This window comes from Vigna unguiculata, chromosome 9 (genome assembly GCF_004118075.2).
Source record: "Vigna unguiculata cultivar IT97K-499-35 chromosome 9, ASM411807v1, whole genome shotgun sequence".
In the NCBI taxonomy this organism is placed as follows: domain Eukaryota; kingdom Viridiplantae; phylum Streptophyta; class Magnoliopsida; order Fabales; family Fabaceae; genus Vigna; species Vigna unguiculata.
Genome location: NC_040287.1, coordinates 3,533,890 through 3,560,864, shown reverse-complemented (window position 1 = coordinate 3,560,864; position 26,975 = coordinate 3,533,890). Strand labels below are relative to the sequence as shown.

The 26,975-nt window shown below is 31.0% G+C and overlaps 3 protein-coding genes across 8 annotated transcripts; 1 reads left to right on the top strand and 2 right to left on the bottom strand.

Annotated features, from left to right (window-relative positions):
• Nucleotides 1-312: 312 nt before the first annotated feature.
• LOC114162986 lies at nucleotides 313-5,046 on the bottom strand. Of its 2 annotated transcripts, none has more exons than XM_028047019.1 (8): nucleotides 4,908-5,046; nucleotides 4,748-4,823; nucleotides 3,738-4,285; nucleotides 3,470-3,665; nucleotides 2,772-3,354; nucleotides 2,393-2,437; nucleotides 1,099-1,150; nucleotides 313-884 (listed from the first exon to the last, which is right to left on the bottom strand). In XM_028047019.1, exons 1-5 carry the CDS (start codon nucleotides 4,911-4,913, stop codon nucleotides 3,329-3,331), a joined length of 852 nt encoding a protein of 283 aa, XP_027902820.1. In that variant the 5' UTR covers nucleotides 4,914-5,046; the 3' UTR covers nucleotides 313-884; nucleotides 1,099-1,150; nucleotides 2,393-2,437; nucleotides 2,772-3,328. The 2 variants fall into 2 exon arrangements, with proteins under 2 accessions (XP_027902820.1, XP_027902821.1); XM_028047020.1 differs by having other exon boundaries at nucleotides 2,772-3,398; nucleotides 4,908-5,045.
• A 10,630-nt stretch (nucleotides 5,047-15,676) lies between these two features.
• LOC114162164 (protein LAZ1 homolog 2) lies at nucleotides 15,677-19,269 on the top strand. 3 transcript variants are annotated; one of them, XM_028045962.1, is made up of 10 exons: nucleotides 15,677-15,701; nucleotides 16,036-16,227; nucleotides 16,483-16,539; nucleotides 16,664-16,772; nucleotides 16,910-17,094; nucleotides 17,175-17,263; nucleotides 17,453-17,702; nucleotides 17,850-17,912; nucleotides 18,523-18,756; nucleotides 18,826-19,269. In XM_028045962.1, exons 2-10 carry the CDS (start codon nucleotides 16,078-16,080, stop codon nucleotides 18,988-18,990), a joined length of 1,302 nt encoding a protein of 433 aa, XP_027901763.1. In that variant the 5' UTR covers nucleotides 15,677-15,701; nucleotides 16,036-16,077; the 3' UTR covers nucleotides 18,991-19,269. The 3 variants fall into 3 exon arrangements, with proteins under 3 accessions (XP_027901763.1, XP_027901762.1, XP_027901764.1); XM_028045961.1 differs by lacking the exon at nucleotides 15,677-15,701 and adding an exon at nucleotides 15,708-15,912; XM_028045963.1 differs by lacking the exons at nucleotides 15,677-15,701; nucleotides 17,850-17,912 and having other exon boundaries at nucleotides 15,708-16,227.
• LOC114162163 (inter alpha-trypsin inhibitor, heavy chain 4-like) lies at nucleotides 18,793-26,293 on the bottom strand. 3 transcript variants are annotated; one of them, XM_028045958.1, is made up of 14 exons: nucleotides 25,513-26,292; nucleotides 24,467-24,619; nucleotides 24,164-24,373; nucleotides 23,973-24,068; nucleotides 23,770-23,886; nucleotides 23,404-23,673; nucleotides 22,686-22,842; nucleotides 22,458-22,535; nucleotides 21,974-22,074; nucleotides 20,944-21,114; nucleotides 20,425-20,499; nucleotides 20,178-20,285; nucleotides 19,548-19,906; nucleotides 18,794-18,902 (listed from the first exon to the last, which is right to left on the bottom strand). In XM_028045958.1, the coding sequence occupies exons 1-13, from the start codon at nucleotides 25,903-25,905 to the stop codon at nucleotides 19,556-19,558; spliced, it is 2,280 nt and encodes a 759-aa protein (XP_027901759.1). In that variant the 5' UTR covers nucleotides 25,906-26,292; the 3' UTR covers nucleotides 18,794-18,902; nucleotides 19,548-19,555. The 3 variants fall into 3 exon arrangements, with proteins under 3 accessions (XP_027901760.1, XP_027901759.1, XP_027901761.1); XM_028045960.1 differs by having other exon boundaries at nucleotides 24,467-24,606; nucleotides 25,513-25,746; XM_028045959.1 differs by lacking the exon at nucleotides 23,404-23,673 and having other exon boundaries at nucleotides 18,793-18,902; nucleotides 25,513-26,293.
• Between the last annotated feature and the right edge of the window lie 682 nt (nucleotides 26,294-26,975).

Sequence of the window (26,975 nt, the reverse complement as noted above, 5' to 3'; positions counted from 1 at the left end):
ATATTTTTTGTTATTGTTATAGTTAATCGTATATATCTTGTGCAATATGACCCGTAAACAATATATGATAAGTTTTTTTTATGTTTTTTGAAATCCTATTGTGATTCCATTGTAAACAATAATAATGTACCTTTTGTTTTAATTTGTTGTATTATTTTTATTGTATTTATTTGTAGTTATATAAGATAGCGGTTTTAGTTTTTTTTTTCAATAATTGAATCTATTTCATTTAATTTGCAATAAGAAAATTGATATAACAATAATAATAATAACAATAACTTGTATAATATGAAAGTTTTTAAAGATATGAAAGATTTTGAATATAAATATTTATTATGTTTAACATAATTACAACAGAAATAAAATAAGAATTTAATGGTACATTTATTTAGCATATGATGAATTAAAATTCAATGCTAACCATGTAAGTATACAATCAACCAAGTCTAAACATCAAAGATAGCATTATCTCATACACCTTTGTTACTCAAACCACAATCTAAAATGTCTTCAATTGCCTTTAACCGTTTAGGTACCAAATTCAATCAATCGAAGGTAAATTCAACTCCTAGAACTATCGGTTGCAACAACCAATGAACACAAACACTTAAGTGACTATAAACACTAAAGAAGCATTACAAACCATAAATCATATAATGCCATTGTTAGGAAAAAAATAACACGATAGCCAAAAAAAATTTAAAAATTGAACTACATGAATTGAGATTTAGTGTGGGAAACAATGATAATTGTTGTAGTGATCAAAATCATGTTGGCCACAATCAACAACATCAGCCTCACCCACAATTATTTCATCAAGATTTAATTTGCAGACAACGTCAACAAATGATATCAGTCCAAGAAGTTGCAAAACATGAAAAATCCTGAAAAATACACAATAAAATTTCGTCACCTAAACACATGCCAGAAATATTCAAAAACCATCTCCCAAAGAGGTTTTACACTTCCCGTGCATGAAAGTCATCAAACAGAAAGAAGAAAAGAAGAACAACCAAGAATCAACTAAAAAGTTAATAAATTAAATAAATAGAAAGAAAAGTACATTCATCAAATGAAACAATAAATCGTAACATGTACCTTCTATGTGTTATTTTAACAATAAACACCATCTCCCCAGCATTTCAAACGGCTGCAGAAAAAGAAAAATAAGCACACAGATAAATGAAACGCCTTTTCTTGAAGAGACATAAAAAAAAGGTTTTCTGCAAAGATCAAACATTTGAAAGCAAAATACATAAAACCCAAACCAAGATATGATATAGCTGTAAAATTGTAAAATGGTAAGGACAAAATTGGGAGACATGAAGCATAGAGAACAACACCATCAAGAAAAACATGTACAAAAATCAAGACAGAAACATAGACATCTTCATTTCAGTCATACTTTTTCTTCAATCCACAACCATACACATTACAAAAAATCTTACCCTTTATTCAATCTACAACCATAGACATCGAAAAAGCAACTAAACACACAATAATGATATTAAAAACAAAAAATAGTAAATATACTTCATGAAAACAAAAGGTTTAAGTTTTTCTTCAAAACAATGAAAAAACAAAAGGTTCAAGCTTTTCTTCAAAACAATGAAAAAAGAAGAAGTAGAAAACAAAAGTAGAAGAAGACCATGAAGGAGGAGAAAGAAAACTCAAGCTACTGACTAAAACGTACTAATCTAGAGGACACCATCTTCATCACAAAAAACCACAAAAAAATTAAACCTTTCATGATAAAAAGAAGAAGGAACACATAAGAATTAAAAGAAAAATAAATAACACCATAAAAAACAACAGAGAAATCTGAACATAGCTTTCAATAAATACTAACCCACTGCTACAACATATTTAACAGAAAAAAAATTACAAAAACATAACCTTTTATAAAGAAGAAGGACCACAAAAGAAGTAAAAAAAATAACACAATGAAGAACAACAAACAAATCTCAACAACAAACCACAAATAGACGAAAAAAAGAAAAGAAAAGAAGACCACCAACAATAACATCATCATCCTCACTCATTCTTTTTGTTCAAAAATACTTTCTAAAAATGAAAAGTTGAACCTTTTCTTCAATCCACAGTAATAGATGTATCAAGTATAAAAAAATAAATACAACAACACCATCAACAACAACAAAACATGTTCAAGATTTTGTTAAAAAATACCTTCTAAAAATAAAAACATTAGCATTTTCTTCAAAACGAAACACATTGCAAAAATTAAATCTTTCACGAAGTAAACAAAAAAATAATAGAACAACAACAACAACAAACAGAACAAAAAAAAAACTTAAGTTGGTATGAGGAAGAAGAAAGAAGAAGGATTGAAGAAGAAGAATAAGGAATACGAAAGAAGAAAAAAAGAAATTACCTCGACGAAGTTGATTGACTTGGAGAAGAAGATCCTACCGATTGCCTTGCAATTTCACAAAGTGAAAAAAAATAACAGAGTAAGAAGAAGAAAGAAAAAAGATCCTTGAAGAAAAAAGAATAAATTAAGAAATAGAAGAAAAAATGACCTACACCAACCAAAACTTCTGTTAATCAACAAAAATAAATAGAAAAAAAAACTTAAGTTGGTATGAGGAAGAAGGAAGAAGAAGGATTGAAGAAGAAGAAGAAGGAAAACAGAAGAAGAAGGAAAACAGAAGAAGAAGAAGAAGGAAAACGAAAGAAGAAAAAAACGAAAACCTAACTTGATATGAAGAAGAAGAAAGAAGAAGGATTGAAGAAGAAGAAAAAAAGCTAACCTCGAGAAAGGTGATTGCCTTGGAGAAGAAGGATGCTGCTGACAACGTCAATCAATATTTAAAAAAGACGTTCGAGTCGCGAAAACACAACCACATCAAAAAGATAAAAATACCCTCAATTTCAACCACGTGTCAATAAATTAAAATGTCTATTTCAGTAATTTACCTACACTAAGAATTTCTTAGATATATAGTAGATTTGAAGTATATATGTCAGGTTTCGATTGATCCACATTACTGACATATGGTGGTGGTGACCCTCAACCAACCATGCAATAATGTATATCGTTGGTGCACAGTTACACTAAAAGCTTCAAAGGTGAATGAAAAAGATACGAAAAAAAGCTTGTTACTGTTAAATTAATCACACTTTATTACAAATACAGAAGTTAAGATCTCATCTATAAGAAACTGGATTATGCTGTGACATTCATGGGCTACATTAAAGTTGTAAAACATAGAACTTTTCCAGATTCTTCTTCCTGTTTGTCAGCTTTCCTTGGCATGATTCATACATCCAAAAGAGTAGGAACACTACTTCATATCTTCCATGCTGTTTATGCTACTACCTTCCATGTGAAGACTTCACCATGCATAATCAAACCAATCATATCTCAAGAACAATATCTGTTACACAGAAAAAAACTGAGTAATAAAATGTAATAATGTAAACAAATCATTGAATGTGCAGAGCTTACATTCAGAATCAGTCTTCACCCATTTACTTCCATTTTCTGAAACAGTAGCAAGTTCCTCTTCATCATCACCATCTTCATTGTCCTCCTCCTCATCAAACTGAGAAATTGGTGTGGCTTCAAGGTACTTCTTTATGAACGGTGTAGCTGAACATGATCCTTGGGGATATATCTTTTTGTGAAGTATTGCCCTCAAAATCTGTGATCACAAAATGAGGGTAAGAAAATTGAAGGAGTGATTATAAGGTGATTTGCATGGTTTCTGATCTACCTTCTCCATTCTGGACTCTGTGGAGAGTGGATCTTTGAACAAAGGGGTAGGTTGAAAACCACTTTTGCAAGCAAGCATCTTCTTAAGAAGAAAAGAGAGTGATTTCTTCCCAACACCTCTCTTACTGCTATGATCCAAACAGTAATCTTTTCCCCTGCTAAATACTATACTCTTGCTTGGGTAGAAATCACCTCTGTTGTTGGCATCAGAAAGAGATTCATTTTCTTTACCTTCAGAATCCAACCTTGAATGCTCACTGTTCAAACAATCCTTGGTCAGATCATTGGCGTGTTCTTCTTGTTCACCACCCAAATTTGGCTCCACTCGCCCCTTAAAGAATATGCTGAACTCATTCTGAAGATTTGCAACTTCTTCAAGCGTGATCTCTTGTGTGCAATCCTTGAAGGAAGATGAATCCTCCACAGTGTTGTTGTTACTCCTTCCACCCGAATCTTCTTTCATGCTGTTGCTCCCAAACGTTCCAATCGCAAGGAGTGCTTGAGGCCAGTCACTGAACTCTTGTTTGCAAGGTTCATGCTTCATGTAATCTGAAGGAGGAAAAACAATCATCAAGAATGATAGAATATACAAGGTGATAGAAAGTTGCAAACACAGACTTAGAATGGATAATATTTCCACTGAGTTATTATTATATTACTTTCTCTTGTATGATAAATCAAACAGAATAATAATAATTGCAGCCTATAATTTACTCTATGTACCTAATGAAGCCCAAGTGGCATAGTTTCTGTTCCTGTGTAGAATAAACAATGGTTTACTCAACAGTACACAGTACACAGTAGACACCACCAAACCTTAATTCTGTGAACATTGTTTTGTTGTTCTTAGCCGTGAGCATTATTGTGTTCTTAACTCTGTTCAGAATAGTGTTTTATCACTATGTGCATCTAGAAAACAAAAACTCATAGCTAGCCAACGTCATAATCAGAGCTTAGTGTATCAAACCATGTAAAAACTGTGGCATGAGAGCAAGGAAAAAAATTGCTTACGGGTAGCTGAAATGGATGAAGTACGTTTGTTCTTTCCATTGCTCCCATTGATTCTGTTTTGCATCCACTCAAAAATCTGCAAAGGAAGACATGATCATGATTGATGCATGGTAGTTGGCAATGAAGAATGATAATAATGTGAAGAGAAGAGAAAGCAAACCTTCATTTTGGTGAATAAAGTTTAGAGATCCTGAAGGTAAAATATATAGAAAAAATTGAAAGATTACAGAATGATGAATGAAGAATGTAGAGTGTGGTGATCCCACACCGAAGCAAAGTCCAGCAAGTGCTGAGCTGCAAAAGGATTTAAAGTTTAAATAGAGTTGGTAATTTGTGGTTCAAGTTCCCAAACAGTGACTTTAGCAACCTCTTGATTTCTCTAAGTTGTCTTTTTATCATCCCTTTTCCCAACCATAATTTTTTTTATTTTCTTGTCTCCTTTGCCACCTGATTTTTTATGCACAAAGGATAAACAAATGTGGCCATATATATTAAATCGATTACGGAAACTCGATTTATGATGAAGGATCTGAAACCTTCAAGAATATTGGGACATTATTATTTCACATCCAAATATTCAACAACAGTTCATTTTTATACTCACATGCATGCCAAGGTTGGTGTTCTTCACTACCTGTTACCAATATTATAAATTTAACACTCTCCATTTTATTATAGTTGATCTGATATAAAATCTAGGACATTAAATATTTAAATAAGATTTTTTTTTATTGAAATAAAAGTTACCAGTATGTCTTAGAAAGTGACATAAAATTATAAATTAAGAATTATAATTTATAATAACTCTTGTAATAGAAAAAGAAAGAAAGTTTGTAACAGAGTATAATTCAAAAAAATAAAATAAAATAGTATATAATAACTCTTGTAATAGCAATGACCTTATAATACTTATAATAACAATAAATCCTGTAATTAAAAAAAATTCGTAACATAGTATAACTCAAAAAACAATTATAATATTATATATATATATATATATATATATATATATATATATATATATATAAACTGTTGTAAGAGAAATGAATTTATAGTATTATAATAATCCTGTAATAAAAATATAGAAAAAAAAAATCTGTAACAGAGTATAACTCAAAAAAATTATAATATTATATAATAACTGTTGTAATAGAAATGACCTTATAATATATGAAAGGATTAAAAATAATTGTTTTTAAAGTCAAAGTCTGTAAGTAATCCGTTTAAATTTAATGATTCTGAAGAATAATTAATAAATATTTTAAATTAATAAATGATCTTTTGTTGGAAATAACTTTCCTTATCTCTATATATTAATATTATTATTATTATTATTATTATTATTAAAATCAAATGATATAGGGATAAAATTATTTTATAAGAGCTGAGTTCATTTTCCTATACATATCATTATGATTGATGAATTCATTATTTTTTCACGGATAATAAAGTTATTTATATGAAAGATAAAATTGTAATGTTTAATTGTAAAAAATAAGTTATTCTCAATTTTTTCAAATGTGTTTATAATTATAAGTGGGAACACGCTGGTCACATTTCTCTATAGATATAATACATTAAACTATATCATAATTATTTAAAAAATAAATGCAGTGCTTATTTTTCGGTGGAGAAGTTATTTAGTTAGATTTGAATAAAGAGATCATGTACTTGCTTATTTCATTAAATAAGAAAAGTACTTTTATTTGATTAAAAAATACAATTGTTTGATTAAAAAATATAAAAAAAAATGGTTAAGAAAAGAGCGTATATCCCTTTATTATAACTATGTAGATAGTAACAAATAAAAAATATAATAAAATATTTTGATATTGTAACAATTATTAAAAAATATTTATTGAATAAAGGTTTTTGTTAAGTTTTATAATATTAAAATTGCATAATATCTGAGAAAATTTATTATTTACTTTAGGTAATTTTTATAAATAAATAATAAAACGTAGTAGATTTTTATACTAAAAATATAGTTATATAACTATAACAAAGAGAAATTATTTTTCTTAATAATTATAATTAATAGTAGTAGATTTCTTTTCTCTTAATATTTTCAACTTGACATTTTTAAATTTCAACAACTCATTTCTAATCATTTTTAAATAATAAAAATTTAAAAATATAATTTTAACTATTCAATAACTCATACACTTATCAAAATGTTATCTAAGAACTTTAATCACATTTTGACCACATGATACCTTAATTTATTTGACTCAAAGCATCGATGAAAAATGAATATCTTATTCCTCTTAAGAGTAAATCATTACTTAAGCAACAATGGTTATCATTACTCAAGCAATTTATTCTGACACTTGAGTGTTACACTCTCAAAAATATAATTGATTTTATCTTCTTAATGAAATATTATGGCTTGTAAGTATTTGAACAAGGAGTCTCTTACTTTGAATTTAATGTTGATTGCTTTAATATTGTTTAAACAACCAACTAATCATTTAAACAATTCAACACAGAAATATATCTTAAATTTAACATAAACCTAAACTTATATATATGAAAGACACGCAAAAATTCAACAAAAACCTAAACTTAACTCCTTCAATTAAAAATATATCTTAAATAATTTCTTATTAAAACCCAACTTATAATAATATAAATTGATTTCTATTCTCAAATTGCTTCAAATATGGATGTTTAATTTCAATATTAAGATTATTAATGTATTTGGATTTTAACAAATCTTTTTATAAAGTTCTAAAGCATTTATGTAACATAAATTTTAGATTACTAGCATGCACATAACATTTCATCAACTTCAAATAACACTAAATGATCAATTAAAACTAAACAATCCAATTATGGTTCACATGCATTAATCACAACTTTATAGTTATCATCAAATCAAAGTCTCTTTGCGAATGTAAACTAGCTTCAATATATCAGTTCTAAATCTAATAAAATGCAATATTTTCCTTATCTGGAGGTGTCTCGAAGGAATATCCCAACCCAAAGTAGAGAATAAGTGATGAATACTAAAATATTTTTCAAAAAAATTCTAGGAAATCAAATAAAATAAACAAAACACCACAAAAACCTCATATTCACAAAAACATTCTCCCTCTCGACATATATTTATGCAACCCAAAAGAGGTGTTTGTATAAAGAGAAAGTGAAGATATCTAAAGAGAAATTTAAAACTTATCCTTTTAAAATTTTCACTAGTTAATTTAAGTTTGATCTAGATCAACTCATATCATGCAGCATGAGTGGAAAATATACTCTATATTATTTAAAAAATTCAAAGGTTTAAGTTTTTGAAAAATAATACTTAAAAAAAAATAGAATAAAGTATTTGATTTATTGAACTCTAAAACTTAACCTAAAAAACACTATCGTTTTTTCATTATAAAACGTTACCTGCTAAAACTTATAAAAACACATTGTTTCCATTTTCAATTTTCAAAACCACTTGTTAAAAAAAAAATTCATAAAACATTTTAATTTTAAAAGTTACGAATAAGAAAATTGAAATGATTTATTTTCACTTGTTAAGAATATTTTCACAAAATACATTTGTAAGATTATTTTAAAGTATAAAACTTTATTATAATTATTATTCCTTTAATTTGGTTTTACTCTGCCAAAATTTGTCATAAATAACTAGAAAAAAAATACTAGGATAAAAGTATCGAAAAATATTACCAATCGTTAGGATCGAGTGTTTATTATTAGGCCAAAAACTATAGTGAATAGTCAAGGCGCAACTCTTTTTACTTAAGAATATAACAGTCCAAGTATAACGATTCGACTGTGACACGACTCACTTGATCTCTGTCACATGACAATTGATACTACCTGTAACAATCTCTCCCTCAACAATTATCCTACTAAGAATCTCACTCTTAGTCTACCTGGCCTCCGCCACATGTTGTGCAACCCGCAACGTAACATGTGTTTACACAAGTTGAAGCACAGTGACACTCATAAGGCGAATGGAAGTTATAATTTAACTGCCAGACGATTTAATTAAAAGCTATAATTTAATTGACCAGGCGACACTAGACTGGAAGCTACAATCTAATTTATTAGACGAGTGCATCCACCAAACAAGTACATTCATCAAACACTTTCAAGTATTTGTTCATATTATGTATAAGTTGTTTCTATCTTTACATTGTTCTTTTAATATTAACTTAGTTTTAATATTATTTGAGAGAAAAATTAAATTATTTGAAATGGTTAACCTGATTTTTGATAGTCAAAATATTTTTATGAAGTCACAACGCATAAAATTATCTTTTGATAATTATATTTTGAAGAAAAAATATTTTTAAATCAAATGGTCACTTTATATATGCATATATGAAACCATTTTATTTATGTGAATAACAAGTAAATTAATCTTGATTGAGATTAACGGTTATTATAATACTAATGAGATATGATACACATGTTTCCTTTAATAGGTAAATTTTGAATGTTGTAGAGAATAACAAAATCAAAAGATACAAAATCAAACTGTCTGATTCAAGAAATGAAAAGAATTAAGAGTCTCGGTGAAAACAATTCAATGACTTGAAGAATCAAATCGAAAAAATTATGAAGTCATTGCTTATAGAGAATAATTAAGAGATGTTGATCAAGCTAATCAAATTCAAATTCTCCAACAACTATATATCGTTTCAACATTCATAAAAAGGATGACAAGTTGATCATGATAAAAACAAGTGCTACAATATACATTCAAGTGAAGGAGAATTATCAAGAGCAAGTTTGCAATAATATTGATCGTATAAAGTCAAATTTAGATTTTAAAATGAATGTATAATTATAAAATGATTGTATAGAGTCAATTTAGATTCTAAATTGATCGTATAGAGTCAGATTCTAAAATGAATGTATTTAAGAAAAAAAATGTTATGATCAATTTGAAGTTTCATACTATTTTGATTCAAATTTTGTTGGTTTCCCGATGATAAAAAATTTACCTTGAATTTAACATGTTATAATTTGTACCTATATTCTTTATAAAAAAATATGATTAAAATTCTATACTATTTCCATAATTTACTTTATCATTTATAAAAGTACCTATTTTCAATTATTTCATGAATAAAAATGTTATTCTTTTATTTTAATTATTCTAATGAAAAAGTCAGCACACACCACACAATGGTGTATGTTTTTTCTACTTTGGTGTTCTTTTAGGATACAATTTATATATATATATATATATATATATATATATATATATATATATATATATATATATATATATATATTTTATGACCAATGTCTAGGGAAGCCTTAACTTTTGTACGTAGAAATTCTATCGTTATTTTGACAGATTTTGGAGGTGCACTTCATCCATCTTTTTTTCATCTTTTTGTAAATAGGTTAGAGCACATCTCAAATGCTCTATTATTAATTAAATTTAACTCTTTGTCGATAATAAAAAAATAATTAACACAACTTGAATTTTACAATTAAATACACATTTGTTTTCATTTGTTAATTTGATTTTGAGATATTTACTGGCAACTCGATGATATTATAAATTAAATGAGGGGTAAAATATGTTTTAGAAAAAAATGTTTAGTTTGATTTATTAACGTTAGTGAGGTGTAAAAATAATGGAAATGTGGAAGGAGAAAGATTTGAGGCCAAAGTTCTCGTTAGATGTTCCTTACTAACCGAACCATATAAGCTTGCTATGTGTGATTGCCATCACCATATCTCCACCATGCATTTCATTGGGCAGTTTCTCCTAGACACTACCAAATTCCACTACCCTTTCATCATTTTATATCTGTTCTTATATCATCATTTTCATTTTATTTTACTTATAGTTTTTTTTTTCATTACAACTTTACATTGCTTTTATGTTTAGTGTATCCAGCGTTCAGATAAAAAAAAGTTACTTTGAGAATAACTAGAACAGTTTTTTAATGGATTTAATGAAAGTCAACGAGTAATTTATGATAATTTATGAGTACAAAATTTTAGCTTCTTCTCTTCATTTTTTTTTATTGTGAGACGTTTGCTACAACTTTTAAGCAAAAGCTTTCGTACCAAACAACGCTATTTTATTTAAACTACTTGCTAAAAGACATAAAATCTAATATAATAATTTGAGTATTCTTTTTAAGGAGATTTGAATGCCACATGCAAATACAACTTACAAGGTCGTAGTTCTATAATCTCTCATTCACTAGTGCGCATAGAGAGATCCATATTCTAATATAATTTAACCTTATTCACTATAAATTATAACATGAATAATAAAACTGAAATTAATGATAAAATTTTGTGCAAAACATCAGCTCAAGAAAAATTTTGGAATTTGTGATGATCTTCTTGAAATCAACCTTTGATAGAATACATGCGAAAAAAAAAAATCATTAATCGAGGGTGCTGGCCAATAAGGCATAGGAAACATTTTCAGAGGTAGTTTCCTTAATTTGTATTGTTTCCTATTAACGGGATTGTGTTTAGAATTCTTTGCTTCTTATTATACGAATGTTGGTGCAATCACGAGACATTAAACTATGATTAAATTATTAGATAAGAGACAACATTGTGTTCACATTGTTCATTTCATGAGCCTAATTAGGGAAGTTTAAAACATCTTTAGTGGTCATGTTTTATGTTAGTAACCAGTTCAAACAAGTATGGGCGAAGAATTTTAGATGTGAGAATTTTTTGTATCGAAAAACTGAGAGAAATGTATCACTGCGTAAAAAACTCATCCTTGATAAATAGATTGTTGGAAATATAATGTGAGTTTAAGTTTCATTGTCTTGAAGTTTTGCATTAAAAATAATATCATTTTGTTTCAATTCGACCCAAGTCCATCCGTCATGGGTGTACTAGAACAAGTCCCAAGTTCGTCCGCCAGCATTATTAGGAACAATCACAGTCTTTTAAGAACAAAACCGTGACAGAACTTCACGTACCACAGCGGACAATACCTCCAAAACGAAGGTGTTTGTTCCTAACGATGATATCAGACAAACTTAGTTCGGGTCAAAACACATTCTTTTAGGTAAGTTTGACTGAGTCTCATCATTGTTGAATCTCATTAAAAAATAAATAGAATTAATTAAGATTGATTGTTTGAAATACCAATACATATACATTGGTTTTTTGGGTATGGAAAATTGGGTGAAAAGGAAAAGAATAGCGGAAAGAAAGGATAGGTATATGTAGAAAAAAACGATAGTTGCATGAAAGGAATTTTTGTAAGAGCTTCGTCCACATCTTTCTTTTTATTTATTTATTTATTTGATTTTGTTGGTTGATAGTGAAGAACTAAAATGTCCTAAGAAATATGTGAAAGCAATATGGCTATGTGGCTGCCCCTGGACTTGCGGCTTTTGAAAGTGGTTTTTGTTCCCTGCCTCTTTGGATTCACTACTCTATACACTAATCATTTTTGTTGATACATTAGAAATTTTCATATTCTCATTGATTTTTTTTTTTTGGATTTAGCTCAAGAAAATGAGGTAGGATTCGGATAATGCTGACTAGTGAGGATGGAACATGCCCAAAGTCATGTTTCTCATATAACAAACTCCTAATTCTAAGGCAATATTATTTTAACCTCCAAAATAAATATATTATATATTAATTAAGTTTGTATTAATTATATTGAAATGAAAATTAATTAGGGTTAAAGATTTAGAATAATTATTTTATGTATAAGAGAGAGATGAAGAGGAAACAAGAATGATAAGTGACAAAGTAATTCCGTTTTCAGCAGCATGAGATTCACGAGGGTTCAATTTAGGAGGTTTGTGGTACTTGGTTAGGACAACTCAATCTCACACTTGATTTGGTTCATAATACAATGATATGAACTCGTGATCCCATGTTTCATATGTATGTCGTTATGTTTGCAATTCTATATATGAGAGACACAAAATGAATGTCAATAAATCGTTGATACAATTAGTTTAAGAATTTATGTTTACAATAGTGTTGAGACAGGATTTGTTTTTCTTTTATCTTTTATACGTGTAAAAATAAAAGAGAAATGCATAAGCATTTTGATTGCAATGTTCAAATTATATAACTCCTTACCAAATGCGATGTTGAAATTATATGACTTCACTACAACTCACTCACCTATATACAAATCAACCTCAATTTTTTTTTTGCAATTTTTTTAGAACATTTTTATTTGGCGACCTAAATTATTAGAAACCTTTTTCATAAGGTTTGCCTAACAATTATTAATCGATCTAGTGAGTAGAACAACCTCATCAAAGATATTAATTTGACTTATTGATAGATCGATCAATTCAACTCATACTTAGACAAATCATATTATCCAAATAAGATCATGTTAGACATCACTATGAACTTTGATATGTCGACTATGCAACCATTCCAAAATTCATCAATCATTTGTCATCACATGAAAATTTATTAAGAAAAATAAAATAAAATAATACAAAGCATGGTGGACCACATTAAACCCCTAAAAAAATTACACTTCACAAAATATAGACAAATCATATTATCATACAAATGTCCATGCATGTTAACATCTTAAAAATAGGCCATATCACTACTCCTTCATCACAAATGCATATGCCAAATGACAGAATAAACAATCAAATAACTAGCTTTCCTTTCCTAACTTAAACTTTTAACTCAAGTAGTCAACTAAGTTCCAAAATTATATCTCTCACATGGATGCTCTACTTATACATAAAAATTACATATTTGTGTGAAGAAAATATAGAATTTTATGAAGAAAATTGGTTGGGTTAAGATTTCAATTAGGGTTGATTATAAGATTTTCCCTCATTGTGTCTCTTTTAATTTGTTTGGGGTCCAAAATATCTTGATTTGTTGTTTTGACTAATTTCAAATTCTTTCAAAAATTTGCAGTTGTGAATAAGCATAAGGAAATAAGAAATTTCTAGTATTCCAACTGCTTTCATCATTTCTAGACTAAGTCCATTTTCAAACTTCATCTTCTCCCGAGGTGATAAAAGAAAGTAAAATATTTTCCTAATTCTTCAAACTTGAAAGCATATTCTCATATTGTCATACTTCCTTATTTTAACTGCATAGACTCTATTTCTTTCACTCACCTCACATCACTTGGAAAATATTTTTCTAAAAAAAATGTTCTAATACTTTCTAGGCAATGATTATTCTCCCTTATTCAAGTAATCTTCTAATATTATTCAACCAATATTTAGCTTCTCCTATCAACATAAACACAATATAATTCACCTTTTGGTTGTAAGCACAACTTATAATTCGAAATATTTTCTCTAATTTCTTAATCTATAATTCAGCTTTTTTATTTTGTAACCTCTGAAAAATTCTGGAGAATCATTTCTCCTAAATTCAGCTGAACCTTATGACTTAGTGGTTCCTTAATGTCTTTGATTCCTTAATAGAATAGTAGTCATGTCTTTGGTAACTTGCACTACTTCAATCAATTCATTGTTCCTTCTATTATTTTTCATCTATAATTGTATAAGTTAGTACTTGTATAAAAAATCTTATGATAAATACATTTCACAAGTCTCACATATGAAATGTTGCTCTTATACCATCTAAATGTGATGTTCTTTCCCAAATATATGATAATTTGATTTTTTTATTATTATTTTAAAAGATAATTATATTGTACCTGAAATTTAATAAAAAGAGAATATAAACTTATAGAGGAATTATACATATGTTACTTATCCTGGTCTAACATAATTAATATTATTATTATGTAGGAATTAAATTTTTATAAAACATTAACAACATAATTACATATTGTGTCTATATATTACGATGTTACACCAAATAATTTAAAACAATCTTATATATTTTACAATACTTTCAGATTCTATATTTTATATCTTTCATTTTTCTAATACTAGAAGAAAAATGAATGTTATTTATAATTAAATAAACAAGACCGTAACTGAGGTCAGTTGTTGGAATCATATTTGCATTTATGAAAAAGATTGAAGAAATGTTTTTCTCATTGTTTGCTTCTTTGGTTGGTGGGTTATGGAGATTTGTCAATGTTAAAGATTTTGAAAAGATGTTTGGTCAACCTTTTCTACTTGGCTATTTGGTGGGTCTCTGTTATCCCATTTTTGAGGGGATAATAACTTTGAAAAGTAAAGGTCGTAGTTAAACTTTGCTCATAAACGCAACACGTGTCCTTTTATAGGGAGAATTACATTAAATGATCATTCGGGATATTCCAATTCATATAAAAAAAAAAATTCACCTGTAAGATGTGTTATTATAATTATGAATCGGGAAATTTTGTGATATGGTCAGTAACATGATAAATCAAGAAATTTTAGTTATCAAATTCCTAATATTAACTTTTAAGATAAGTTTACGTTAACTTATATTACTATTAAAAATATTACATGGTTCTTCACTTTCTTTTTACAATAAATAGCAAAGATAATAAATAATTATTAAAATATAAAAAGCTTGTACATACAATTAATTATACATAAAATAAATATTCTTTTCATTAATTTTTATATTTTTATTGTGATTTATCGTGAAAGTGTAAAAGAAGGTAGTTAGAATGAAAATGGAAGTTTTTTCTGTGGTATGGGTAGTTAGTTAATTTAGCTTTAGCTTTATAAATAACTACAAAACCTAAACAGTAAAATAATAACAATATGTGTAAAAAAATAAAAAAGAATAATTTTTTATTAATAAATATAAATACATTAATAGTATAAATAATCATTAAAATTTTGGATTTGACCGAAAAGAAAACAAATTAAATTTGTAGGTACAGAAGTTAAGGATATTGTTCATGGCGAGGATTTCAGAACGAAGCTACACGCGTCCTTCTGGGAAGCGACATAGCAAAACGTGTCAATCTTTGCGCACACGTGTAAAGATCGGTAGTTAGATATACATGGTGTGTTGTTCACTCTTTTCTTTTTCTGACTCGTTTATCTTAACAGGTTCCCTTCTTAATAGGGTAATTGACATTTTGACCATGTTGTCTTATCACCTTAATTGAAGTCCATTTGTTGTGACAGAGCATTGAATTTCAGATTATTCATGTATGTTAGAACAATGTATAAGTGTAAAATTTTCCTTTTGTACGATGTTATCTCTGCAACAATATGCTAGAAGTTTAGCGCAGGCACAGGCACAGGCACGTGTGTTTCCTTAGCATAATGGAATTGGTAATATGATTCAAGTGGCATTTTCTTAATTCTAACAAACACAAACCTATGAATGGTTGTTATGGAGAACTTGAACCTTACATTAATGAAAGTTGCACGTTGCATGTTTTGGTGTGATTGAAGTGCAAAAGTTCTCAAGTGTTTAGAGAGAAAGATGCATGAAGAATGGCACCAAATCATTTCTCAAACTTTGAAGGAACATACAAAACTCTTCGTCCACCTGCTGCCATAATTGCGGCTTGTTCTGTGCTTGAAGCTCTAGTGCTGTCTTTTCTTCTCATTCTGCAACATCTTCAATCATATAACAATCCTGCAGTGAGTTCATTTTTTCATGCCCGTTTAATCAATCAAGTTCTTATTTATTCTTTCTTCGCCTCTACTGTGCCATGAGGTGTGGATGAGTTCTGTGGTGTTTGATCATTGAAATTTTATTCAATGTAAACAAAAGAAGGATAAAATAACATGTTTCTCATACGCTTCCACATATTCAAGTTGCAACCTTTTTAGCTTGAATCAAATGTTTAGAGGTTAGGAACAACTTTGACTAACCCGAAACTGGTTTACGTTCAGGAGCAGAAGTGGATTGTTGGTGTTGTTTCAATGGTCCCTATCTATGCTACTGAGTCTGTAAGGTTCTATTACTCTCTGAAATACATTCCTAATTCTTTTTGGCTTGGTTGGGTTAGTCATTTGAAGGAACAATTACTTCAACATTTCTCAACTTTTGTTTTCTCTCTCCCTGTTATTCCAGATTATTTCTTTGTGGAATCCAAAATTATCTCTAGCATGTGACATTTTAAGAAACTGTTATGAAGCCTTCGCCCTGTATTCTTTTGGCAGATACCTTATTGCTGCTCTTGGTAAGTTGCTACCAGTATTCCTATCACCCCAAACCCTTCAAGAGTAAAAACATGTTGGTTCATTCTCTATTCATGATGCTAAATGTCATAACTGAAAATATTTCGCTTAACTATATTCTTCAAATGCAATGTGCTAGGTGGTGAAGGAAAGGTTGTGGAATTACTTGAAGATGAATATGCAGAGCACCTTGGTAAATCCTTGTTAGATGGTGTAGATGAGAATCACGACATGGATGATAGATCATTTTGCAACTTTTTTTGGCATCCAGCCAAGCTAGGAAAAGATCTTCTCACAATAGAAAAATTTGGTCTTGTTCAATATGTAAGTGGCGGAAGTTTTCCTAGATATTTCAGTTCATTGTATTTCCAAAACGACTCTAATATCACTAACATATAGTGCAGATGATCCTGAAGACTGTTTGTGCATTGTTAGCATTTATATTGGAACAGTTTGGTGTTTATGGTGATGGGGAATTCAAGTGGTACTACGGGTGAGTATTGTATACCATGATGGAATCCAATATCTGATTTATCATGGTCTCTGGCATCATAAACTGATATATCTCTAGTATGTTTTTTGAGCATCCATTTGTATTCTCTATTAATTGTATACACTGGTTAATATTAGGCAAAGTAATCTTCAACTTTGTTCAATGATGATGGTTTTCCAAATTTTGAAGGTATCCATACATAGCAGTAGTAATGAATTTCAGCCAGATGTGGGCACTATATTGCCTTGTTCAGTTCTATAATGTTACTCATGAGAGACTTCAACCAATACAGCCACTTGCAAAGTTCATCAGCTTCAAGGCTATTGTGTTTGCTACTTGGTGGCAAGGTGTAGGTATTGCAGTATTGTGTACATTTGGGGTGCTACCCAATGAGGGGAAATTCCAAACTGGTCTGCAAGATTTCTTAATTTGCATAGAGGTAATTAATTAGTCTTGTGGTCTTTCTCATAACCGCCATTAAGATATAAAATAAGCATTTTTTAAGAAGCTAAGTTTGACAGATATTTTTGTTTTATTAGCAGAAGGGATAGTGATCCATTTTGTCATCCAATTTGAACTTTGCAAGGTTTATCTTCATCTTCTGCTTGCAATCCTGGGGAAATGGGACATGAAACAATTAAAAATAAAGGTTGATTCTTATCAATATATTTATTTTTGGGTGGACGAGCGAATCACATTATTTTTGTTGAGAAAGATCAATTTTTAGTCTCAAAATTTAGGTGTTTATTGTGTTCAAAACATCATTATGTGCTTTATTGTTTCTAAACAAAATGATTTTTGATAGATGATCTTCTTTCCTCCTACCTGGAGGCAAATGAATTGAAAGAATTTCATAATGCATAGACTTCTTGGGCGTCTAAGAAATGCTAGTAGCACACACTCTTTACACACCTTTAATGCATTCTCTACTACTATAAACCATTCACAAGGAGCCCACTGAATGATATATGAGTTCTCTGTTTAATGAATCTCATTTAGCAGTGAGCGCTCTTTTTTTCTGGATTTAATAGGTCAACAAATAATGATAATTTCAGAGGCCTCAAAAACAAAGGTGTTGTTCCTTGCATTGCCAAGGTTTAAGCCTACGTACACAAAAGTGATAATTGGGTTTCTGAATTCTGCAAAACGCCGCAGTCAAAATTCTATTATCTTTTAGAAATTAGTCCTAAATGAAGACAGTAAAAAAGATTTTCAATTCCCTTACATCCCAAACTACTTTCATGTACATGATAATGCAGATGGCCGTTGCAGCTGTTGCTCATGTGTTTGTATTTTCTGCAAAACCATATCATTTTCTTCCTTCTGCTGCATATGGAGAACTCAGAAAAGAAACAAAGGAGGCAGCCATGGAGATAGATGATGAGAATAGGCAGAAAACAGCTTTGCTAAAAGAGACATCGACTCGAGTTGAGTCTCCAAGAACAAGTGTGACGGAGAGCGTCCAGGATATTGTTGTTGAAGGTGGTCAAAGAGTAAGTTCATTACATAATCACATAATTTGCCTTAATCATCACTGTTAACCCATCACATCAATCCATCAGGTTGTCGAGGATGTTGTACTGGCAATAAATCAAGCAATAGGGCCCGTGGAAAAGGGAGTGACGAGAATTCAGCAGACCTTCCATCACAGAACGGTGGTTTCATCAGATGAGGATGAGGAAAAAGAATCCGATATACAAGTAGAGAGAGATGTCACAGAATCTTAGCAGTAAAGGGAAAAAAAATTGCTACCATGTAAATTATTAGGATGGAAATCAGATTTGAAGAATCGGGCTTTGTTCTACACATCAAGATATCATATTCTACACAATATATGGGCAATTTCTGCTTGCTTTACATGTTAATAATGAGTACATATGTTGATGCAACTTTAGAAGACTATCTTACTAGTGCTAGGACTTGCTAGAATAGACAGTATAAACATCACTCCTCTGGTACTTAACCAGAGGATAAAATGACAATAGATTTCTGTTGTTTATTTTAAACAGTAAAAATCCTGAGATATGTGTCTATTAATAAGCTAAAAGGAGAAAGTAAAACTGTATTTGACAAAAACATTTTTCTTTTCTAACAGTATAAGCATTGAAAATTGACTTTCTATAGCAAATTAAACAAGCCGGACAATATACCCTTGGAAAATTTAAACTACCCAATTTTGGCCAGAAAAAATGAACTATCAAACGGAACTGATGACATGAGCATATACATTCCAAAGCAACAACCCAGTAAACAGTAATTTCTATGTAGTATACAACAAACATACAACGGGTTTCAGTTTTCATTGCCAGAACAGCATATATCTGCACAACAGTCAAGGCAGCCGAGGCATCCCAAACCAACGCAGAGTTGAGTAATTGCATTTGCACATTGGTTGTTCATCCGGCTACAGGCCTGGATGCAGACCATGCAACAGCAGGAATTGCAGAAAGTGCTACAACAATTCGTAGCCCGCTTAACAAAGATTTCAGCCGCATCAGGCCCTTTTGGTTCATGACGTCCGGGCTGAATGTTTTCAGCAGTTGCAGCCAAGTTGCCAAATCCTATACCTAAGTGAGGGAGCAAAAACATTCGGTTCCCTTGTTCTTTTGCACCAGTCTTCTTATGATGGCTCTTTTTTGACACCTTTTTGCCATAATGTAGAAGAACGGTCAGAAAGGAAAGTAATATTTTATTAATTGAAAAAGAAAAACTAACAACCACTGTATAAATGTGAAATATGAAAGTTCCAATAAAACAGGAAAACCAACAGACTAAACTCTAGTTTTCTATGTCATGTTACCATAAATCTAATACAAAAAGGAATACATTTCAAAGTGTGAAATGACAAAAAAGTTGTTTATATAAGATTATATCCATTTTATTAGGAAAAAGAACCTCAACTTTTGATACATACTTCTTTCTTTCTATCTGATTCCTTGGCATTCTTTCGAAGATCATTCTCAAGATTTGCCATAAGCGTGTACTCGGATATAAAGCCCGTTTGTAAGCTTAGTTTTGCAACCTGGCAATTTAAATGACTTAGCTCAAGAAAAAAATTTAGAGAAAAAGAAAATGGCCGAATATCAAATTGCCAGCCTAGAAGAAATTTTAACCCAAGCACGTGAATACGCGGAGTGATAGAACAGAAACTAATAACAAACCCGCTGTTCTAAATTTTCATCTTTTGAGAGCCAAGCTTGAGCAGTAAGATACTCTATTTGGTCCCTTGCACAAATCTGTTAAAGAAAAAGCAGTGCAGGAGAATAATAATTAACAGAAAAGAAAATGAAATGAGATAACAAACTTGTGCATCTTTATTACAATGAAGGTAAACTACAATATGCAAGAGTATAGATGAAGCAAACCACTATTTTTTGTACATGCACACATTAGAAGGATAAAGAAAGCCATGGTTCTTTATGTACCCCCCAGAAAATCATAAGGATGGAATGTAAAAAAAAAGAGGAATTAGGACTAAATGTGACTGGTATATCACTCTATGCTTCATGAAATGACGGATCCTTCAAAGTTCAAAGAGGATGGCAGAGTACCAAATGGATTTCTAGCACCCATAAACAAAATTTGAGCATCCTCTCCAGAAAGTTTAGGTATAGTTTAAGGGAAAAAAAAGACAAATAAACTTGAATGGCGAATAAGCAAGGTAGTGCGAAGAGCATTACCCTTTGTACAGGTATGTCGTTAGCCTCTTCAATCTTCATATCTATTACAAAATTACTGAAATCAGCCAAGAGCCCTTTAATTTCAAGATCTTTGGGAAAACTGCCATTGAATCTTCCAGATAAAATCAATGGACCATCTGAGGAAAGATCTGGAATATGGAAGGGGCACACCTATGACAAGATATATTGCAAATATTGCTATTAGAGTGAACCACAAGTTCAGGGGAAGTTAGATAAAATAATGGAACATATAATAACATAGGATACAGAAAAGTAATATCCATATACTTGACAGGACATATGAATCCCATCATGGCATTATTTGAGTCTTCAATCTCTAACATTTTTCTAAAGAAGATATAAAGGGGAAAAGAGAAACATAAAGAAAAATAAGTATATCCCCTAAAGGCATCAGGGAACTGCAGAATTCAGTAGGAAGAGTATAGAAACTAAAAAAGAAGCCACTGGAATTTTTTTGCACGCAGGACCTGCCACAACTCAAATTACTCCATCAAAAACAGTGGAGACGAGGCAACTGATTCCCAGTTTAGAAAATCAATACCGAGAGAAATAACATTGGGGTCAGCGCCCAAGGAATCAAGTGGACCAGACCCTGTTAGTTAAAGGCAAGTTTTGTCAGTAAAGCCACTAGAGTTAGTTAATTGGTTAGCCTGATATAAATAGTGGCAGAGAATGTAATGGAGTATAAAAGTTGGTCCAGATAGTTTAGGGTGGGAGAGTCTAGGCTCTTGAAATACTGGGGAAGCCTCTTTGTATCTTCTGAACTCTAGACATCCATTGATCTAGAGTTGGAGATTACTCAATAAACTTCTAAGTGTCCTTTTCTATCTGCACCCTATTCGTAATCCAGTTCTATCAGACAAATATCAATATTTTGAGCTGGGTTAAGGTAGAAAAACTAAAGCAAAAGTATAAAAGTCAAGAACGGAAATTAGTGAGAAGAAAAAAAAGCAAACATGCTGACACATTTATTTCCCTTTATCTAGCCAGGTGCCAGTAAGATGTTTACCTCAACTTCATTCAGACCATTGAATATGTCTGGTGTGATATTTGCAAGAACAATGGATGAAGCTTTGTGGAAGAATTGCAGCATCTGAGACTCGATCAAATCTGCAATAAATTCAAATAGGTCATAACTTGAATTGTTGAACACCCGAATATTTTTTGTAAGGTTGAACACTCAATCAAATCAGCAATTTTACTCTACTTCTGTTTTTAATGTTTATGCACCCCTTGCAATTAAACAAGAGAAAGAGGACCTTTCAATAAACAATTGTGAAACCAGTGTCCAAAACCATTATAGGACCTCTTATTTGAATGTTTAAGGCTAGTCAGCACAATCAGTTAATCCAACTATAATACATAAAGTTACGACATACCTTAGGTTTGAAGATCAAAATGTCTCTAAAATCCAAGATGCCACTAAGCTCACAATAACAAGAACTAAAAACAACAATGACATTTATTTTTTGAATTTAAAGTTTAGAACTTGCCTGCATCCAATGCTTCAAGATGTTGGCCCCGACTTATCGTAGCAAGCATCCGCAAGAAATAATGATTGCAGAATGGACCTGGGATTGAATGTGATTTTAGTAACACTAGCGAGTAAACTCATAAAAGATTTCACAATACACAAAAAAAACACAAGAATCGATGAATTTTAATTGGGTAAGACATAATAATGAATCCAGACTTAAAATACTGGAAAGAAGAAATCATACCTATGCCAACCGTATAAATTCGTGGGGACATTGACTCGCCATTGGTCACATGATTCTTTATCACATCACAAATTTCTCTCTCATCTTCAACAGTTCCATCTGTAACTAGGAAAATAATTGGAACTGAACTTTGAGCATCAGATAGCATCTCTATTGCCTGAAAGAAAAGACAAAGTAAAAATATACAAATATACAATGCAACGCTCTACGCAATGACAGTGAACAGAAAGAACTATGGTGACCATTAACAATCACAAAAGCTAATTTGAGGGTCACAAAGACAGTAAAACTATTTGCATCAAGTTGAGCACATATTGATTCATTTGTTCAGTAGACAGTACATTACACTTTGATTTAAAAGTTTTCTTGTTAAACAATGAATGATTAGAACCAAAACATGACAAACTAACTAGAGTATTGATACACAGAAGAAACTCAAACAGTTAAAAGTACCGAGAAAACACCTAATGATGTGACTTTTAATATATTATTTTATTATTTAAATTAATATTGAATAAAAAAGGAAAGTTCAGCAAAGAAAAATATTTCTTAACGGGTGTTGGATGAATGTTCGTGCTTTAAAGTGTTTGTGTATATCTTTTTCCTACTAAAAAATGGCTTTAAATATATAATTAACAACAAATATGTCAAATAGAAACATAAAATTCAAACCCCCACCCCAAGGAAAAAAGAAAATTTGTATGAATATTTAAGTTACCGTGTTTAAAGGATGCAAAATATTCGTATCACCCCCTGCAACAAAGTTTATGTTAATCCACTCTGTGGCCCTTTCAACAGCATCCTTTGAAGCCAATTCCATTGATTTTGAAAATTGGTATATATCTCCATTAAATGCTATAATACTAAATGAATCGTCAGGATCGAGCTGAGAGAGAGCAACCGATAGTGCATTTTTTGTGTCATCAATTAGTTTTCCCCGCATGCTTCCACTGACGTCAATTACAAATACGATGTCCTTTCTAAATATCTAGACATTGAGTAGGACCAACAATGTAAACAAAATGACAATCAGAAAACTATATGTAAAATGCACACCTACAAAGTTTATAGATACTCTACAAACCTTCTTACTCTGAAGATTTCCTGGATGAATGTACATGCAGAACATATCTCTTTGATCAAAATCATCCACAGGTGCAGATTCCAAGAGAACCCCACCACTTATATGACTTGAAGATTCCTGAATTTATACAACATGCCAAAGTGCAGCTTTCAACAGCTGAAGCTACAAATAAGAATGACAAGAAAAATGGCATTGAGTCTTACAGGCATAACATATGAAAAGCTAAAATCAGTTTTTGACCACGAGAGAACATCTGCCTCATACAAGAAACCCGTACTCCCAGCATTGTCACTCACTTTCTGTAAAATCAGGGAATGCAACCGCATCACATGGTGAATTGGTTGTACATAAAAAATGAACTATAATACCACCAATAATTGAACCAAATATGAACCTTCATGGGATGACTCGATTTCTGGCACAGAAGCTCACTTCCAGCTATAGCATTCACAGTTATTTCTACCTTCTCTTTTTTCGACATTTTCCCAACAGGGTTGACAAAATCAGGAAAGGTAAACGGCACATTCAAGAAGAACTCATCATTGCTGTATAGTATCTTCTGGTACCAACTAAATTTAACAGATAATTTGGAACCTCCGTCTATCTGTTACAAGCATAAGAAGCATATGAACAAGATAACCAAACCATTTGGACCTAGAAATCATAACCTTCAGAATACACAGAACATAATATCTACCTGAGGTATTTGCAATGTAAACAAATTAGGCCCGATAAAGCCTCCATCTTGACATTGGATCATATTCTCCTTACCATTTTTGTCTTTCATATCAACCAGCAGAGTAGAATAAGACTTCCTATGAACACTGACTTCCACACCTAGAATTGAACCCTGTTAGCCAAATGGTATCAGAACACAAAATCTGCAACTTCTTTGAAGCATTATTCAAACGCATCATGATTGGGAGTCATTATGGAAACCTTACATATAGGCCAGTTTTCAAAACATTTATTCGGGACTCTTTGCACATTGAATCATAGAAAAAATTTATTAAGTTTTCACAAAGAAAACAACAGATAATGGATTTGGAACGCCAGAAATCTAGCCTAGACTTCTTATTCAAGTCCTGCAACTATAAAGTAGTGATTTATGCTTGAAGTCTTTTTATTTTAAAAGCAAGTTCATAAAAGTTATAGAAAATTCTCAACTAAAGCAAATTTTCTGTTTCCTTTACTCAAAAGAAGTTTTAGATACATGATCACGCTTGGTTGAAAAAGCCAACAGTTTATTTTCGGTTCAACACATATTTAAGATTGTTAATTAGGTCACAAAATTAACAAAAATCATAATTAGAACCTTAATATTATATCATTTTCATAAATTTATTCCTATACTTATCTGCGCTTTACCCCTTCATAAAAAGAAAACATATCTGCGCTTTACCCCTTCATAGAGTAAAATTAATTCGTAAATTTAAAAAGCATATTTTTTAATTTGTCAAATTTCATCTCACTTTTTTTTCTTATTTTTATTTCTCAGAATGTGAGTTTTTGAAAACAAAACGTTAGTTTTTTTTTTTTGTTATAGTCATTATCATATTTTATTTAGCACCCCCCTTAACATGTGATCCTTCAGCTAGTTCTTTGAAAGAAAATAGTAACAACTAAGAAAAAAAAAAGTAAGTAAATTACAAATATCAACGTGAAACAAAAAAAAAAGTAATTCCAAGTAAAAATAAACTTGCAGAGGAAGGAACTGAAACATGGAATATATATTTGACGCACCTGATGTGGGACGGGGACAGCGACGATGCAATCGCAGAAGCGGCTGCCGGAGACGCAGTGGAGTCGAAAGGTGGCGGATAAGGTGAGGAAGGCGGCGGCGTCGAGATGGCATTCCGCTTGAAGATGAACGGCGGTCATGTGGAGAGGAATGAGCGCGGGCGGGTCGCACTTTCCGTGGACGTAGGGCTGGTAGCTTGGAACGTCGGGGTTGTCGACGATAGCAGGATTGTGAATGACGGCGTAGAGCATGGGAGCGGTGGGGAGGAAGGCGGTGTTGGACTTCGACATGCTTGGAGCTGGCTTGGGCGGCGAGACGGCGCGGTCTTTGCCGAAGTATATTCTCTTGGAGAGGTGGAGCCCCTCCTCCACCGATTTCGAGAATTCCTCTGCCATGGCTTCAAGAGAGAAGGTAAGGAAACATCGACATGGAGTTCCTTCCTTCTTCTCAAACCACCCTCATTCCGTTTTCCGTTTCCTACGATTTTCAATGTTTGTGACGCCCGCATAAAAATAGACACACCCTCTCATACAATAACGGACACCACCCACGTTCTCCTTTTCTGACGTGGCTTCTCTTTCCAACCATTTTTTTTTTCTTCCTGATAAATCTCTTTATCCAACACCTTCTAAATATTAATTAAATGCTCTAATACTTGCCACCGCCAACAAAAATATATCACATTGCTACATAGTTCCCACTTTGCAGGTGTTAGTTCAAACTCAATTTTCTTTCATATATCTTAGTTTTGTTGTCTTCGTCATTATACATATACTCCATCTTTCTGAATAATGATTTAAGAAGGTGTTCATCTTTTTTCTTACGTCCATGACAAAACCTATTTTTCTTTTTTTCTTTTTTTAGTTTTGTTATGGTCTTAGAGCAATAATAGGTAAAATATTGCATGAATACTATGTGGTTCATATCGATTTCAATTATTCAGTTATAGATTGATCACCTTGCTTTATTGAAGAAGCAAGAGTTACAACTCTAAAATAGAAAGAATTTTTTTGTGAATGTGTCTTGAGATCTTTCTGTTTCAGTAACTTGATCCATCTGAACAGCATTTTGTTGAATCATGAGAGACACTGAATGAATTATTGCATCGTACATAATACATTCTATCGAATTCTGAAGGTTCCGAACTAAAAGGAGTAATCATAGATACTCTTCAAAAATGATATATTTGGTGGAATCAAGAAAAAGAAAAACGAAGAAAAACCAAATTCTTACTTGGATTAGGATACAAATAATTATGAACATTAGATTTTTTACCATCTTCTATTGAAAAACCCTGTTATCACGGTAAAGCTATGAAAAAACATAAAAGAAAGAAAAAGAAAGCATGCTTTGTTGTGGACATAAGAAAAAGATCAACTGCTTGAATTATCAATTATTATTCAGAAAAAATAGGAGTATACATATGTTGAGAAAGACAACAAAATTAACTGAAAACAAAAATAAA